The sequence below is a fragment of the Chroicocephalus ridibundus genome, chromosome 2 (assembly GCF_963924245.1).
Source record: "Chroicocephalus ridibundus chromosome 2, bChrRid1.1, whole genome shotgun sequence".
Lineage (NCBI taxonomy): Eukaryota > Metazoa > Chordata > Aves > Charadriiformes > Laridae > Chroicocephalus > Chroicocephalus ridibundus.
In genome coordinates, this window is record NC_086285.1 from 40,882,286 (window position 1) to 40,900,635 (window position 18,350).

Here is an 18,350-nt window from a genome sequence, read left to right on the forward strand (position 1 = left end):
CTCTTTAGGTACTGAAAGGCCACTATAAAGTCTCCCCGGAGCCTTCTCTTCTCCATACTGAACAACGCCAACTCTCAGCCTGGCTCCATAGCAGAGGTGCTCCACCCCTCTGAGCATCTTCGTGACCCTCCTTCTGGACCTGCTCCAACAGGTCCGTGTCTTTCTTATGTTTGCAGGCAGGAGGTGCGGGACGCCCGGCGGATTAAACGGCCCAAAGCTCCCACACCCCGCTGAGGGGCCGCCTTTGTAGTCGCTTCTCGGCTACAAAACACCGCCAGACAAGCGGGGCCGGGGCTCCCCTCACCTCCCTCAGGCTCTGCGTCGCGCGCGCCGCCTCGCGCCTCTCCCTGAGGCCCCCGCGCGGCCTGGCACGTGGCGCCCGTTGCGGAGATGGGGGGTGGGTAGGGAAGGAGTTCTAGGGCGCCCCCCCGCGTTGCCATGGTAACGGCCGGGCCCCCGGGGAAGGGGTGGGGGGGAGAGGAAACAAAAGGAAGAAGGGGGAGAAGGTGGGAAATAAGTCACGTGACGTGCGGGCGAACCGGAAGCGCATGCCGCGTGCGGGCCGTGACGTGGCGGCGGTGGCGGAAGTACGTGTTGTGTGAGTGAGTGAGTGTGTGTGTGTTTTGGTCGGGGCAGAGGCGGCGGCGGAAGTCGGCGGTGGGCTGGGTGAGGCACGGCTGCGCCCCCGCCCCTCGCCCCCACCCCTCGCCCGCGCCCCGCCGAGGAGCCGCCCCCACCCCCTTACCCCCCCCCCCCCCCCCCCCTCCTCCGGCCCACCCGCCGGACGGACGGACGGACAGGCGTCGCTCCGCCGCCCGGCTCCCCCTTCTTCCCTGCCGCCGCGGCCCAGACAGGTGAGGAGGCGGTGGCCGGGTGGGGGGCCGCGCTGGCGGAGCAGGGGGGGGCCCGTCGGCGGTGAGGAGGCCGGGGGGGGCCCGTCGGCGGTGAGGAGGCCGGGGGGAGGCGGGCGTCTGTTGTTCGAGGCTCCCGCCGGCGACCGCCTCCTCTGCCCGCGCTGCCGGGCCTTGCGGGGACAGTGGGCCGCCCGGCGTGCGGGCAGGAGAGGCTGGTCTCTCTCTTCCCGTCTCAAAATGGCGCCCCCGATTTTCCCACTTCCCCTTATTCCTGGGCCTGGAAGGGAGCCGCTGGGGAGGGGAGGTGGTGGCGGCGGCGGCGATTGGAGGGGCTGGGCCCGGGACCGCGGCGAGACGGAGGGAACGGCGATCCTCCCTGTGTGCGGGCTCTCCTGCAGTGGGTTATCGCTGCCCGAGCCCAGCTGCAAAGGCAGGGTTGGTCCCTTCGAGTTGCTTGTGAGGTATGGAAGGGGAGGTTGGGAGATGGATCCCTCGCTTTCCCTTTCACTTGCGGCTGGAGGAGGGACGGCGAATAAGGTGGGAAGTAAAATACTTGGACAACACGTCGCCATCCGGGGGCTCACGACAGGCGTAGTATACTGAGTATGCTCTACGTGAGACTTAATTGGAACTAAACATAAAGGTAGAGTATGGTGGAGAAGCAAGCCTATGCTCTCTTACATTTTAGAGGAGAGCTGAATTGTTTAAGAGCTATCAAAGTGTTGCAAGTAGTAGGGCCGTTTCTACCTTATGCCTCTTTCAGGGCCTGGGGATGGAAAAGAGAGGCTGAACAGCTGATTAAGCAGCTGAAATTAATCAGCTTCTTCCACATCACACTCAAACCAAGTAAAAAACATGGCATCTTTGTTTTTTCCAATTTGATAGTGACTTTTCAGAGTTGTGGGCAGGCTAGATTGGCATTTGTGTATTGTTATCCTGTAATAAAAAATGTCAGGAAAAAGGCTGAAGTGAGGTGTCTAAAGACAATGATAGTACAGTCATCATCACTTACATTTCCTGTAGGTAAACCAGTTTATCTGAAAGCAATTGGTACTACACATCATTCATGTGAGCTTATGAGACGGCTATTATCTTTAATTGAAAGGCTATGAATATTTTGCAGCGACTGTTGATTCACTTGTTCAACTTAGTCTTATTATGTTTCAATATAAACTGGCTTACATGTGGCAAGTGTTTTGAGAGTTGTACATGTCACTGTCTTGAACACTGCAGTAAGATGCCACGCTAATTCTGCCAGACCTATAAGGGAATAACAAAAATGTTGGTTAGTAGGAGTGCCTAATAAAGAAAGCTTTTTAGATACAGCTTTTTAAAACATTCAAGATAGTCCTGCATAAATAAATTTCAAGTAGATAACGATTGCAACCTCAACATTAGTCGATATGTCTCTGTTCATGAAGTGTGAAAAAGTTCATTAGAAATTACTACAATAATAAGTGTATTCATGGTAAGAAGCATTGTCATTTGTTTTGAAATATAAAAGTGGTGGAATGTTCCAGTTTTAAATTTACCATGAATTTTTGTTGTGGTCTTTCTTTGGTAATGCACTTAACCACGTTAATTGTAGGAGCAGTGTTAGCTGTCTTAATCTCTTTAGTAGGCTGGCTTTTGTCACTAGTGTTATTTTGATACTTCTGTATTAGCTTTCTTGTAGTTTAAAATAGGCACAGATCTGAATGCTTACATGACTGAATTATGTCATTACATGGTGAGTTTGTAGTTGTTGTCTAGGACTGGTTTTATTTTGTACACAGACTCAATAAAATTTGTGTGGTGATCTATTAAAATACTTATGACTTTCATAAATAAAACTCATTAAAAAATACTATACTAATATGGTATACTATACTATATTATACTGCTAATACTAGCAGAATATAAATTTCTCTTCTGAAGTGGTGAGAATACCCAGCATCTGATAAATTACCTGGTAGGATTAGCTGGAGTACTGTTCTAATAATGTGCTCCAAACTTTGTTGTTCTGGCATTTCAGCATGGAGCTGCTGTCCCTTTGGGGGATATTCATGAGAAGAGTGAAAGTTCCTACTTACCAGAAGGACCTATGTATTTGTAGTGCCCAAGACTGAAGTGGGCCTTGCCTTTTAACATATGATGGAGTTCTCACATTAAACTCCATGAAAGTAAGAAAATCTCCCTCATTTCTATCCATATGAAGCCATCCATCTAAGAAACTTTGATAGTATTTTCCTCAGCAGATTTTTATACAAGTAATTCCCTTACATAATATCAGTTGAAGAGCTTGGTTCAAGTCAAACATTTGTGTACTTGCTTTTGTGTAGATGAATGAAAATGCCTTTTCAAGGTGTTTTTTGTCCTTCACATGTTCCAAACTTATCAATATATTGCAAATTTTACTTAGCATACAAAACTGGGGTGGGGGGTGCATTAGTGGATGTTTTCCTGGAGATTTTCACTGGAGCTAAGGGTAGGAAATAGGCAAGGTTGCTAAGCCCTTGAAGTAAGTGTCCAGAATTGTCTTGAAACTGATTTGTCAAAAACTTGAATTTGCAGTGTATGTGTGTAGGGTACTGAATGTAGTATTCCTGTCTTCTGTGTGGTGCTTTTTTATGGTTCTCAAGGCTAGTATTTTACAGGTAACTTAAGGAACTGGAGAGTGAATGAGGCCTGAGGCCTGGAGCATGTGTGGGGTCTGTAGCATTGACGTCTACTTTTAAATCCTGTGAGGCACTGTGTTCAACACACAACTGTGAAAAGAAGAGGCCAAAAACATTCTGTAATGGTTGTGTCAGACTGTAGTACTGCTTCTCTTCTGATTAAGAATTTTTTTTCTGTTTTCATGTTTGTATGCTGGCATGTTGTGAACTTACTGAACAGTTTCAATATCATCTGGAACTTCAAAAGGTGATGATTTCCATGTACACTTATAGAAGGTGTTGCTGGCTTTTTTAGTATAGCAAAAACATCTGGATGTGCTCTATCAGTTTTCCAGTCTTGTATGGTTTTTTTATCCTGAGCTCTTAAAAAGTGGGTGGTATGGCTGTGGCAGGTTTTATTATTAAGTTATTAGATATATTGATATCACTATTGAATGAATGATGTTTGCAGTATGTTTCTGGGACTCGATGGCCTTCCTCGCAGGTACCGCGATCTCTACCAGCTTGACAGCTGGTTATTTTTGTACATGGTATCTGAGTCTCTAGAATGATTTCGGGGGGGGGGAGGTGATGTTATAAAGGTGTAAACAACTTTGAAGTTCTGTGATAACTGCAGCTTCTGTAGCTTGGGCATCTATTAAAATTGAATTAGGTATTTTTCTTGACAACCTGTTTCAGCTCTGGGTCCTGAAGTAATTTTGCAAGGGGTAGTAATTACTGGTTTGTAAGTGATATAAATCTGAATAACTAAAAGCTGTAAATGGCCAGTTGAAACAAATAGGTATTATGCAAGTTAAATCAATCTTGCCTTTTTTTTTTTTCTGTCGTGCCTCCTTTTGCTTTCAATATGGGATGGGGAGCAAATAAGTAGTCATAGCGAGTAACCAGTGTAGTGGGTTGAATTCCTCGCAGTGTGTCATCTAGAAATCACTTGCTCCAAAGAGTACTAACTCACGTGGTCATTGGATGTAGCCCCTATGTCTTTATTAGTGCTGCAGAGTATAGAAGAACATGGGATAAATTAAGAGTCAAGGGTTTTTAATTATTTCATGGTTATCCAAACACAATAGAACGCTACAGCAAACAGATGCATTTCATTTTAAAACAGAAATCACTTAATTGTCTTCATTACTTTTCCAAAGGAAAAGATAAACAAATGGCTAACAGTATTCTGAGCTACCTGTATTTTGGCTATGCCTTGCTGTTTTCTCTCTTGTAGTATAATCAGGGAGAGATTAACTGTGTCACTGGTCTGTTTTTATCGAAATTGCTCTGCGACTTCTGAAGTGTATTTCAGCAGCATGAGTTGGGAGGGAGGAGTCTTGCTTGAGAACCAGCACACCAGCTATGCATAAATTGTTTTATGCTGTAAGGATGAAAGGTCTGGTGTTCTTAAAATAACTGGATCCATTCCTGTGTTCTAAAATATTCAACCAAAATTAATTTAATAATTAAGAATTTTAATATGTAATTATCATAGTACTTAATAATAATGGTGGTGGGATATGCAGGGGCTTTTTTGCTTCATAAAAACATTCACAGAATCATAGAATCATTTAGGTTGGAAAAGACCCTTGGGATCATCGAGTCCAACCATCAACTCCATTCTACAGAGTTCTCCCTTACACCATATCCCCTAACACCACATCTAAATGAGTCTTAAACACATTCAGGAATGGTGACTCCACCACCTCCCTGGGCAGCCTATTCCAGTGTCTGACCACTCTTTCTGTGAAGAATTTTTTCCTAATGTCCAGCCTAAACCTACCCTGCTGCAGCTTGAACCCATTCCCTCTTGTTCTATCACCTGTGAGAAGAGACCAGCACCAACCTCTCTACAATGTCCTTTCAAGTAGTTGTAGAGAGCGATGAGGTCTCCCCTCAGCCTCCTCTTCCTCAAACTAAACAGTCCCAGCTCCTTCAATCGCTCCTCATAAGATTTATTCTCCAGGCCCTTCACCAGCTTCGTTGCCCTCCTCTGCCCTCGCTCCAGCACCTCGATATCTCTCTCATATTGAGGTGCCCAGAACTGGACACAATACTCAAGGTGTGGCCTCACCAGTGCTGAGTACAGGGGGACAATCACCTCCCTCCTTCTGCTGGTCACACTATTTCTAATACAAGCCAGGGTGCCATTGGCTTTCTTGGCCACCTGGGCACACTGCTGGCTCATGTTCAGCCGCTTGTCAATTAGAACCCCCAGGTCCTTTTCTGCCAGGCAGCTTTCCAGCCACACTTTCCCAAGCCTGTAGCGATGCATGGGGTTGTTGTGGCCCAAGTGCAGGACCTGGCACTTGGCCTTGTTGAAGCTCATACCGTTAGCATTGGCCCATCGGTCCAATCTATCCAAGTCTTTCTGTAGAGCCTCCCTATCCTCATGTACATCAACACTCCCACTTAGCTTCGTGTCATCTGCAAACTTGCACAGTGAAAATTCTTTCACTGTGGTATACTTTCACATGTCTGTAAAAACATGGATGTAAAATTAGATATTTATTAGATCATGTTGAACAACTAAAATTAAAAAAAGTCAGTTGATTTAAGGATATCATAATAGCCAAACAGGACACAAACTCAGGACAGAAAAGGATGAATACAGGATTAGAATATCCTACCTGGAAGAAGCTAAGTTATTTTGAGAGGTATGTGGAACGGAGCAACATGACCAAACAGGAGTGTCATTAGGATGTTAAAAATATTTTTTTCTAAGACCTATATTCAAGTCTGTTTAGTATGAGAAATAAAATACCAGTTTTTCAACTGTTATGTTGTTGAAGAAATAATGTTAAGATTTCTTTCTCATTTATGGCATGGAAATTAGTTTGTAAGGGAGTATCTTAGTGGAGGATGGCACTCTGCTAGAGTGCTAGAAGCACTTCCCAGAAAAGAAAATTCTTCAGGACTTGTGTGGAGTTTACAAAAGGGAGAGTTAGGAAGGAGAATGAAGGCTTAGTGTCTGAGCTACGTGTATAGTAAACTGCCATGTCAAGTGCCTGATATATGTGCTAAGTGGTTTGAAGTGGGAAGATGGCTAAGATTACTGCTTGGTTTAAAGTGCAGTTGCTTTACCATAAGGAAGAAAGAGCAAAAAGTAATTTGAAAGTAGTGGGTTTGCTTACCTTTTTGCAACATATGTATTAAAGCCATTTTCTGCATTAGGAGAATGTGCTCCAAACTAACTTGCTTGCATCCTATGTACTAGAAAAGCTGTATCCCCAACAAGTGTGCACAATTCAAGTAAATAATCAACTGGAGTAGGACAAAGTTGTAGGCTGTTTTGCGGGGATTTTTTTCTTTTAGCAGAAGTACAGAAGTAGAAGTTTCTCTTGCGAGAGCTGAGTGACCATCACTTAGGTGTATTTCCTGTGGGCTCACTTGGAATTTTGTTTTGGGAACTGGGAGGAAGAAGAATACAGAAAAGTGTTATGGCACTCTTTCATACAGCAATGCCTACCTGCAAAAAGATTTAATCTCTACAGTTAAGTGTGTAAAAACATAGATCTTAAGCTCAGAAGTGATATCAGCAGTGCCTGAAGGCTTCCCTGTCCATATGAATAAATATTGTGATTTTTATTTTTTAAGGTGTTTGAAAGATGAGTAGGCAGACTAAGGAATACACTGTTCATACTTGTTCTTAACGAAGATCTCTGTTGTGAATATTGATCTGCTAGGACATGTGTTAGTATTGGAGATACTAATTTATCATCATATGATAGTTCCCTGGTGGCTTGAACAAAGTGATCTAGAATTCTTACTGGTCAAGACAGTCCATTTTTCTACATATGGAAGGCTTTCTATTTTTGCTTCTCAAGGTACAATTGTTAACTAGAGAAGGTATTAATGATTTGTATGTCAAGATCTTCTGTACGTTTAAGGAAATTGCATTTGATATACATGATTGAAGTGAACTGATGACGAAGTATACTTGTGAAGAACTTGATGCGATGATTGAGTTTTCACAATTTGGTCAATTTTTTAGCATCCTTTAGTGGTGCTGACTTTGGAATATTGCTTAGCAATAGCAAAACATTGGGTAAAAATATTATTTCTTGTCACTTGATATTTTACCAATAATGTGAAAGTCTGAATCTGTTGTGTTATACTTCAGTCTTGATATGTTAAGAAAAGAGACTGAAGTCTTAGAAGAAGAAACGTAATTGGATTTTAATGTCCTAATTTGAAGCTTTAGTGGGAAGATGGAGTATAGAAGATAACTGGTTCATTTGTCATAGGTTTTGTCTATAGTTGACATCTTAACAATGACTGTAGTTGTACTCTGGACTATTGACTTTGGTAAATATTAGAACAAGTTATATGTAATCCGTGTTGCATTAGTGAATTAGATTTTTCTTACTTGGTTTGTAAATCTAATACCACCCACTGTCTTTTCATAAACAGGTTGTTACTGGCAGAAGCACCGCTGAGATCTGAATCCTGGAACTTGCTTTCAAGGGCTTGAAACAAAGGACTTCTTTCTAATTTGGGCATGGCTAATCGAGGAGCAACAAGACCCAATGGGCCAAATGCTGGAAATAAAATTTGCCAGTTCAAACTAGTACTTTTAGGAGAGTCTGCAGTTGGCAAATCAAGTTTGGTGCTTCGTTTTGTAAAAGGACAGTTTCATGAGTTTCAAGAAAGTACGATTGGAGGTGAGAAAGTTACCCTGTTGATTTGTTTCACGCTGAGTTTATATTGCCCTTGACAACCTTGAACGTAACAGCACTGCTAGAGTGGGTCATTGACAGCAAGGATCAAATCTGTGCCCTATCTCTAGTTGAGAACTATAAGTTTCAAAGCTAAAAGCTGTGGTTGGCACAAGGCTGTAGCAAACATCCATGTCAAGTGAGAAAGCAAATGGGTGCTTGAACTGCATAGTTTTGAAAACTGGGCTTGATGTTACATTTTGTTTGTGGGTGGATGTATGGCTGTTTTAATTATGCTGTATGCTTAATGCATGAAATAACTGCTTCATAAGAATTAAGAACTTAGTTTCTGTGAAAAAAAAGAAAAAGTGCTGCATCTTCCAAAAAGGTTGTGTTGTCACTTATGCATCCTGGCTTTGCTTTTGATTTGGGAGAACTTGCTACATTTCTGGATATACCTTTCTTTGTTAGTAATCACAGAATTTAATGTACTGTTTTTATATTTTGTGACTTCAAACAAAACAGCTGCTGGCTACTAGAATTAAAAAAAGAAAATCTGTTTAACTGTGAACAGGTTTTATCCACCTTTTTATTTGTTGTTCTTTGAGCTGTATTCCTCCTTAGTTGAATTTAAACTTATCCTAAAACTACCTAATGGCATACAGACTTCAACAAAATATGGATTTTATGGATTGATAAATATTCTCTAGTAGTCCCTGTTGCTGCTTGCATGAATCAGTCTGTTTCATTGTAATATTTATGTGAAGCAGTTTCAGTGGTCTGTATGTGTCTTTACACTGTATTGTTGAAATGTAAAAAAATCTACAAAGCTTACAAAAATAAATACAAGCTGGATTTCATTCCACCATTGTTTACCCTATTTCTAGCTGTTACATGTGTTTATTTTGTATATCTGTCAGCATAAATGGAGACTCTCTTTTTTTTTTTTTTTTCTCCTTTAGCAGTCTTATTAATGCTCGCTTTTGGCTTTGTATGTTTCATAATGGCTTTAGGATAGGTGTTAGTGTGAAAGGTTTCTGTATTATCTCATACAACTACGTGGTAATGTGGAGGGCCTTCTCAAAGATCTATAGTGAATTAATTTCCCAATATCAATGTGGTTTTTAGTTTAAAAAAAAAAAGTTAAAATTAAGTGAAATCCATTGTTCGATTTCAGCATGCTTTGATTCATTTAACTTCCTTTTTGTTTTTTCTTTATTTAGTGTACAGGTAGAACTAGGGATAACCCAAACGTTTTAACACTGTTTAAAATCTATACAAAAGGTTAAACAAGAGCTTAAGTTAAAGTTCAGGTATATAGAGTTTAGTGTAATCTCTGTATTAACTTGTGTGTCTTCTATATAAAATAGAAACAAGGAAATGCCATATAATACAGCTGAGAGATCCTAAATGCAGCAATGTTGGGATTCAGAAAAACTTTTCTATAGAGAAAGCTAACTCTGTAGCTTGCAGTTGCCTAAGGCATAAATTTTTTTGTATATAGAAGGGCCTTTTAACAAAGAGGGGCTTATGTGCATTGTGAATCTGAATAAAAACATCTGAAAGAGAGTGCTGTTAAAGGCAGGCATGTTGGATGGTAGTGGTGTGGTTTTGCCACTTCAGACTAGTGTAGCAATGCCTGTTCATTGCTTAAGACAAAAGTATGGCTGTTAAGGAAGATAGGCTTTCAGATAATTAACACAGCTGATTAATTGTCAATTTACTATGGCCTTGCTGTAGTAAGATAGAAGAAAGTTACCTTGTTTGCAGAAATTAACTGGCGTTTGACGGTGGTTGAAATGTCTGTTTCAACAAAAACAAGGTGTCTTAAAATAAACCCCTTGTTTTAATTCTCTTTGAGTACATCCCTTCATGTATGGAATGTAGGTAAATTCTTCTGTTGAAGAGAGTAATGCCTGTATGAACTTCAGATTCCACTTGTTTAACACGTTGTCTCTGCCTTGGAGAAATGTAATATTGAGCTGGTTCTGAGGATGAAACCTTTAGCCTGGTGCAGGGTGGTTTTTTTTTTCTCTTTATTTTGGTTCTGGGCTGCTTAGGGAGCTACCAAGAGGAGCCTGTTTTACCAGTGCTTGGATATTTAGCATTTAGAGAGATTTATGGTGATTGAACATTGGAACATCAAAGCCCTTACCATCTCCAACCTGCCTGTTCATCTGTGATGGATGCTAATACCCCTGAAGCAGGAACACCTGACAACTTAACTAGTCAGCTTCTGTATGTTAGTTACAATGTCCTTTATAAAGCAAGATTGACTTGCTTTTGGTTTGCTGTAATAACTTGAGTTGAAAGTTGCAGCAGTTTTGGAATGATTCATAGGCTGTGATGTCTTGGAGTATGCGGGACAGGGCAATATCCTTGGTATGCAAGGGTTATTTATGGGTCAGTGCCTCTTCAGACATTTGATTTAAATTGGTCACGTTCTGTCAGTATGCTTGGTGATGGAAGTCTCCAGTTTCACCAAGTAGGGGGCCTCCTTTAGCATTTCATCAAGCAGAAGGTTTTAAATGTTTTTTGTTGTTGTTGTTCTTAGTGGAAGGAGCAAGGGCAAGCCAGTCTAAAGTATTTCATTAATGTCTGTCATGACTGGGAAAACAACTCCAAGCATTTATGCTGGATTGCTCGAACTTTCATCTAAATTCTTGGGATTGTTGCATCTTCTGCTGTGTATGTACTATAACTGGGCAAACAACGTGACTATAAAGCAGGTAATCAAGACAGCTTGTCAGACCACTGTAATAGCTGTGTGCTTATTTTTAAACTTCAAAAGCTACGGTAAAACAGATGGCTGAGTTAAAACTCAAAGGGTTAAGAGAACTCAGTAGAAGGAAATTTTGCTTTTCAGTGTTTGGTTGTGTGTGGCTTTTTTTTCTTCCCCAAGATATTATTGATATTCTAGCTTAGTTTTGTAATATGGGTTTCTATGATGTGTGGGTACTCACTTCCATGTTGCTATTAAGTACCTTAATCTGAATGGAAAGTCTTTAATAGGAGTGTTTGCAGACTTGGAATAAGATACTGTTTTCTGCACTTAGAAGACCATTATTTATGGTGGTACTTTCAGCTGTAGTTGCAATGGATGCAAGTTTCCCTGAAACTGCAGGCTGTTGGAGTTATGCTAAAACTAATTACTGAGATCACTTGCAAAGTCAAAAATATGTCTGCTTTAAAAACAAGGACTCTTGAGAAGTGATTCTTTCTTCCATACCCGTTAGCTAAGGTGGAGTTGTCAGGAGCTGAAACTCAAGGGTTTAAAATACTGTTCAAGTAATATAAATGTGTGTAGAACTGTAAATACCTGAACTGTTGGATTATAGCCTGATGGGATGCTGTTACTGGTACTCTGTGCAGTCTGTTGAAGCAGGATGAAGTGTATCTAGAAGGCTTAAGAAAAGGCTTGTTGTTACTCAGATTAACTATTACTGAAAAAAAAAAGGGAATTCTTTCCAATTACTGCATTCTTGTGTCTTTAACTTAAGGAAAGATTGGTTGTTTAAATAGCTGTTCTGTGTTAAACAGAGTTATGGTCTATCAGCTAATGCTTGCTTCAGACCTGCTATATTTTAATAATAGGCTTAAATTGTTTAAGGAAATCATATTTGCATCTCTGAATATAATTTTATGTGAATGTAGAGATATAAGCAGACTTCTGGTTTCAGCACCTCTATCTTTTTTGTAGCTGCTTTTCTAACCCAGACTGTATGTCTCGACGATACAACAGTAAAATTTGAAATTTGGGATACAGCTGGGCAAGAGCGATACCACAGTTTAGCACCCATGTACTACAGAGGAGCGCAAGCAGCTATAGTGGTATACGACATTACAAATGAGGTAAGTAATATATTAGGGAGGCACAAGGGAGACTTGTAAGTTAGCAGTCTTGCATTGATTTTTTTTTCCTTAATTTTTCTTGCTGACTTGTGTGAATCAGCTCATCATTTCATAGAATCATAGAATGGGTTGGAAGGGACCTTCAAAGGTCACCTAGTTCAGTGCCTCTGCCGTGGGCAGGGACACCTCCCACTAGATCAGGTTGCTTATTGCATATTGGACTATGTAATGTTAAATAGTGTTTGTAAACTTACCGTGTGAAAAGACTGTTTCTAGGTTTTTTGTCTTTAAAAAAAAAAAAAGAGAGAGAAAGCAAATTTCATTGTAGAAATGTTTCAAACCCACCTATAAATCAGTTCACCAGAACTGAGCTGTTACTCTTACCACGTTGCTGGTGGCAATTTATTTCTGATAGTGAAAGACATTATTTTAATATTGTATTACTGCAAGTTACGGGTAAGGATTGGAAAGGTAGCAAGACCAAAACCTGAGGTTATTTGATTTCTTTTTATTTGAACTTAGATGGGATAAACTTCATTTGTTTTTGGTAAAATGAGACTTAAAAACCCTCAAAAAAACCAGAAACCCTGTACCATAATGAACAGTGCTCAGTAATTAGAAAATGTTTTGAGGCCTTTTCAATATAGCTTGATTCCTCTAGAGGAAAAAATAAAAATCCCATTTACTCTCTTAACCACTTCTCTTTCCTTACTCTGTCTACAAAAAGATCTTCCTATCTCTACTTACTTACTTCAGCATTATCTCAACTAAGCACATTTGAGAACTAAGCTTGGAATGTTTAATTTTGAAAGCTCAGTTGACAAGTTGGAATGCCTTTGGACAAAGGTAGCAGCCTCGTGTTGGCCTCTTGCTTGAAGTATCGATAACAGAGATTGGGATAATAGATGAGTACAAAAGGATGATAAAACTCAGTTGCATCATTTTGCAATCATTAACAGGAGTCCTTTGCCAGAGCGAAAAATTGGGTCAAAGAACTTCAGCGGCAAGCAAGTCCTAACATTGTAATAGCTTTAGCAGGAAACAAAGCTGATCTAGCTAACAAAAGAGCTGTGGATTTCCAGGTATGTACATAACTTCTATTTATAGAAATAACATTTTGTTGGAATAGAAAGTAAATAAACCTACAAGGAGCTTCTATGCATAGCCTAGCTAGTTATAGAGGTCATGCTGTTAAATACAAACATCAACTGAGAGTAATTAAATTACACATGCTACTGAAAAATTATTTCTGTACAAGTGATATGTAGCAGTAGACTTTTTTGAATAATTAAGTTTGACTTTGAGGAATAACTAATTTATTTGCATATCTTTAAGGCTAATTGAATTTCTGTTCTTTGATCTGACCTCTTCCTGTCTTCTGCCTGAAATTATGGGTAACTAGGGTTTCAGTGCATGAGATAGCAGTAACTCTCGGTGCAAACCATTTGTTGTGACTTGTCAGCAGGAGAATTTCGGTTATTGTATGATACGAAGCTGATTGATGTGTTTAACTTGCTGGGCTATACTCTTGAAGCGGTGTTCAAGTTTTAGTTGTGCTTTTCATGGCATTCTTTTTGGTTTAGTGGATGTATCTGTGCTCTTGCTGCTATGTTTTGTCTTCTAGAAAGTTTAACCAAGTTTCTGATTTTTATATTTCCGTGTCCATTGTAACATAAAGTTGTGTGACAGAAAACCTTTGTGTTTTGTGAAAAATTGTGTTAGTTAACAAATTTCATACATGTGTGGAGTCAAAAACTTAATCAAATTTAATTACCAAAGTAGAACTATGTTTACTATGTTTACTGGTTTTTGTACAATTACAATATTAACATTGTTCAAATGTTCATTTTTTGTTCATGGGGATTCATGGGCTTCTTGCAGGCTTGACAATCCTCACTGCAAAGCACACTTTAGATTTCTGGGTAATTGATAATGTGTTATTTCACATATAGTTACATAGATCGTAGAAAATGTCACTTAAATGAATGTAGAATGCTGTAGATTTTTTTTTTCCATCAGATATTCTATAGTTTGGTGTTTTTCAGATTTCCTATTGAATGCAAAGGCAGTTAATGTAATCATAAGAAGCTGAGGATTCTCAGCTGAATTGGCTAACAGGAAGTGTACAATGTGTAATGATTGGGTGATTTTTTTTTTTAAGTGAAGTAATGCATTCTTATTTTAATTTTCAGGAAGCACAGGCTTATGCAGATGACAACAGCTTATTGTTCATGGAGACGTCTGCCAAAACATCTATGAACGTAAATGAAATATTCATGGCAATTGGTGAGTTTACAAACAAACAGAGAATTTAAGGGAATTGTTTTCATGAGATTCATACCATCACAATCTTCCTAACCCAAGATCTTTGTTTTTCACCTAAATTATTTCTGACACTGAAGTTTCCTTAGGCCTTTTCAGATCCTTTTTGATGTTCACAAGTCAGATAAACTTACGTGAAGCACAATTGCACAGGTCTTCTGTCAAGCGTAAAAACACTTGGATTAATTTGGAATAGCTAAGATATAGGTTACTTTTGAATTCTATCAACAAGTTGTGTATACCTGCTTTGATTTCATGGTCAAAACTTGTACTGCTTTAAGTTCAAGCAAAATAAAGCTTTAGTTGTTATATATAAACCCCCCAACTTTCCCATGGTATAGGTTAACCATAAAAAAAGCTTTACACAGCTTTTCTTAATTGTAAGATGTACTTGGCATTTGTTTATCAAATTAGTATAAGAATGTAAGTGAAAAGCGCATAAATGTGTGCCTTCTGATGGTATGTTCTTTGCAGCAGATTCCACACTGCATCAAATAGGTGCAGAACCTGTAACGATGTACCTTTTTATGAGACAATGGTAATTGAAGCCAGAAACATTTCAAAGCGGGAGAATGATAGAGGACTTAAAAAAAAAAAAAAAAAAAAAAAGTCAAGTATTCGTTTTAATCTAAGCAAAATATTTGCTAAATACACTTTGTGTTAAAATTTTGTTTAAATTCCAAATGCAGCTATCCAAAAGTTGTGCCAAAGATGACAATGTGTGCTTAAATTCAATGTCCAAGTATAAGTAAAGGACACTTCATGTGAAAAGTAAATTTACTAACATATTTTTAGCCCCAGCAATCTTCAGGATTTCTATAAAGATGCTAACATGTAATAGTAAGTATAAATTACTAAGAAATTTTGTGAATTCCACTGATACAAAAGTGTATTCCATTGTTAATAAACAATTTGAAAGTGGAGGAAAAAGAAAGTATACATTTTTAGGTGGGTCACCAACCTATATATTAATAACCTTAATCACAGTAGTAGTTCTGCTACTGGGAAATAATAATCTATACTGTCAAATAACATTATTAAATCTGTTTCGTATTTTGCGCTGCAGTGACTTCTGTCCCACTTTTTTTTGTGAAAAAACAGTATTGCTATCAAAATTACATGTTTCTAAAGAGCTCTTATCTACTGCTTTCCAAATCAGTAAAGCAGAAGGTAATATATGGTGTGGTTCAAATTTCCAGCAGATGCAAATTAAATTATCACTATAGCAACACTTCATAACAAGTACTTGCTTCATATTAACTATAAATACTTGGGGGGGAAAAAAACACTTAACTGTGTGAGTAGAAAGTATATTTTTCTCATAAATGCTTAAGATAGGCCTGCATTTAATGATACAGAAATGCTCAATTACACCATTCTGGTGAAATTTTAAAATTAATTTGCTTAAAGGTGCATTTTACATCCTGTTCAAAAAAAGAAAATTGAATCCCCAATGTCTGATAACTTTCTTGGTAATTTGTTATATCAACAATAATTTTTACCTCTCCATATTTTAATGAAGTATACAAAGTAAATCTGAGAAATCAATGCCCATTTAGTACCTGGGTATTTTGTCTGCAAGATTGGTTGTCCGTGTGAGTGTTCTTTCACATTGATGGGTGAAATTCAGCTTTGTTGGTGCATCAGAACAAAATCTGTGCGGCAGTGGTCCCTGAAAGGAAATCTAGACAAGGATACAAGGATATAAGTATTGCATGGAACTGGGAATGGCCTTCTGCACAACATGGATGTGGTTCTAAGGACCATGAGTAAATATGATCGTCAAAAATGGGAGAAAATGAAAAATGAGAACATGAACAGAATTGTGGGATGAAAGCTACAGCTGCTTGTAAATGGACTGCTTTGCAGCTCATTCAGAACTACCACTTGAAAAAATTCATAGTAATTTACAATTCTAGAATGTATCTAGAATCCAAAATGACACTGCTCTGAAGACTTTTTTTTTTTTTTTTAATGGTGCTTTGTCCCTTTGTACTGTCTCAGCAGCTTAGTATTGTGTGAATTCTTGTGTTTTGTCACAGAATTGTGGAACAGCCCAGGTTGGAAGGAACCTCAAAATATAGTCTGGTCGAGCCTTCCACTGGAAAGGGAGCCTAGATGAGATTATCTAGCATCCTGAGATCTTCCAGCACCACAACACATCTTGTTGATGTGTACTCTGATGGATTTCTGGCTGTGATACTTGCGTGTCATTCCTTTTATGAAAACTCGTTCTTTTAAAAGCTGGCCAAAGTAATTACTTTGGAGTCGAAGCATGCAGCCAGACTGTAAAACAGGAATGGCTGTTGGCTCCCAGTAACATGAGCAGGACAGCCCCATGGAAGTCCTTTTACGTAGAATTTAGCAATTTTCTGATGGTGAGAAAGCTAGGGGGAGCTACTGCTCAGAAGGGTAACAAGAAGGTGCCTTGTACCTAGAAGGACAACAAAGAAATTATCACAGTCAATTGACTAATACAAGCTGAAGAGAAGAGACAGCTTGGGGGGGGGGGGAAGAGGAGAGACTTGATCTAGTGCTGAGGGCCATTTTGTATGTTGTATGCAAATACTTATTCTGGAGAGAAAGCTGGGCAGCAGTTTGATCCATTTCTGTCTGTGTTTTGTCCCTTTTTTATTCTTTGTATATGTTTCAGCAGTAACAGCCTGATCTTAAAGCCTGTTCTGTGTAGGTGGATTCCCAGAAGAGCTGTCATTTACTGGCATAGCATACCTGTGCAGATACATTTTAAGTGCTCAAGTTACTAATGCATTTCAAAAATGCTCTTGAAAATCATAGATAAGGTAGTTAATCATTAAGAAGTTAAGTGTCAACTTCTTTTATTACCAACACACTGAATCAAACCAGGTTTTGGAGTGATTACATTGATATGCTTATAGAGTAGTAGTGTTGACTGTGTACTCAGGTCATTTAATCTTAATTCAGTTTTAGCTTTAACTCTTATTTCTGGTTGATTTTGTAGCAAAAAAATTGCCCAAGAATGAACCACAGAATGCAGGAGCCAACTCTGCCAGAGGAAGAGGAGTAGACCTTACTGAACCCACGCAATCACCCAAGAGTCAATGTTGTAGTAACTAAAACATCAATTGCTTTAAACTGTTCTGAATATTCTTCTGCTTCCTAACTGTTAATAACCATGGAATTGGAGTGCTTAACCTGGCCCAGTACAGCTTCCAAACAGCGAAGAGACTTATGATAATAGCCAAGTTCATGATACAGAGTTTTCTTTTGACCTAAAATTTTAACATGCATGTATCCACCACTGGCTGTAATGTTTCAGCAGTAGAGGAGAGATGGAATCGGAATAAACTTCCTTCAGTTGAAAGGTTTTAAAAATCACTTACCATTAGAGGTGTAGAAGAACTACTTTCCGTGGACCTAATTGGCCAGTTCCTGTAGCCTCAATACTGATTGCTGTTATAATAAATAGAATTGGGACTCTTCATAATTCTCAATTGTGCTTTAAAACCTTTTTAGAAACAGGGTCTAAAAATTACTTAAACTTAGTCACAGTATTGATGCAACCAGTTGTTTCTGCAGGTATCTACTGTTTAGTTATACATTCCATAGTTTAATAATTTAATTACAAATAATATTTGCATTAACAATTTTAAGAATTCTGTGCTTGCAGGAAAGTGGAGTTTTAGTTGGTACACTGTATGTAAATTATATCAACCCAGTTAGTTATCTAAAGGAATTAGTGATAAATCAAGTTTAACTTCATTTCTAATCTGTTCAGAGGGTACAGACCAGTAAATTCAACTTTATGACTTAGGATTTTTTTTTTCTTCTACAAACTGTAAGAGCTCTTCAAGTAAAACAACAACAAACTTGGTGTCTGTGAGTCCTTTCTTGGTTTTGATCATTGCTGGCCATTACAGTTTTTGTTTTTCCCCTAAGGAAAAAAATAGTGCACTAACGATTATGTACATCCAACTTGATTTTAAATTTGGATATTAATGTACTGTAAATAGGTACTCTGCATTGTAGTCTACATTTGTTTA

General features: G+C 39.0%; 1 protein-coding gene across 3 annotated transcripts; it reads left to right on the top strand.

Annotated features, from left to right (window-relative positions):
- Window positions 1-506: 506 nt before the first annotated feature.
- Window positions 507-18,181, top strand: RAB5A (RAB5A, member RAS oncogene family). 3 transcript variants are annotated; one of them, XM_063325166.1, is made up of 6 exons: window positions 507-587; window positions 7,910-8,160; window positions 11,855-12,006; window positions 12,966-13,088; window positions 14,199-14,292; window positions 17,309-18,181. In XM_063325166.1, exons 2-6 carry the CDS (start codon window positions 7,998-8,000, stop codon window positions 17,422-17,424), a joined length of 648 nt encoding a protein of 215 aa, XP_063181236.1. In that variant the 5' UTR covers window positions 507-587; window positions 7,910-7,997; the 3' UTR covers window positions 17,425-18,181. The 3 variants fall into 3 exon arrangements, with proteins under 3 accessions (XP_063181236.1, XP_063181235.1, XP_063181234.1); XM_063325165.1 differs by having other exon boundaries at window positions 581-666; XM_063325164.1 differs by lacking the exon at window positions 507-587 and adding an exon at window positions 679-854.
- The last annotated feature ends 169 nt before the right edge of the window (window positions 18,182-18,350 follow it).

Coding starts and splice junctions, on each gene's coding strand:
- RAB5A (XM_063325166.1), top strand. CDS start 7,998: ATGGCTAATCGAGGAGCAACAAGACCCAATGGGCCAAATGCTGGAAAT. Junction 8,161..11,854: donor TCAAGAAAGTACGATTGGAG/GTGAGAAAGTTA, acceptor TCTTTTTTGTAG/CTGCTTTTCTAACCCAGACT. Junction 12,007..12,965: donor TATACGACATTACAAATGAG/GTAAGTAATATA, acceptor AATCATTAACAG/GAGTCCTTTGCCAGAGCGAA.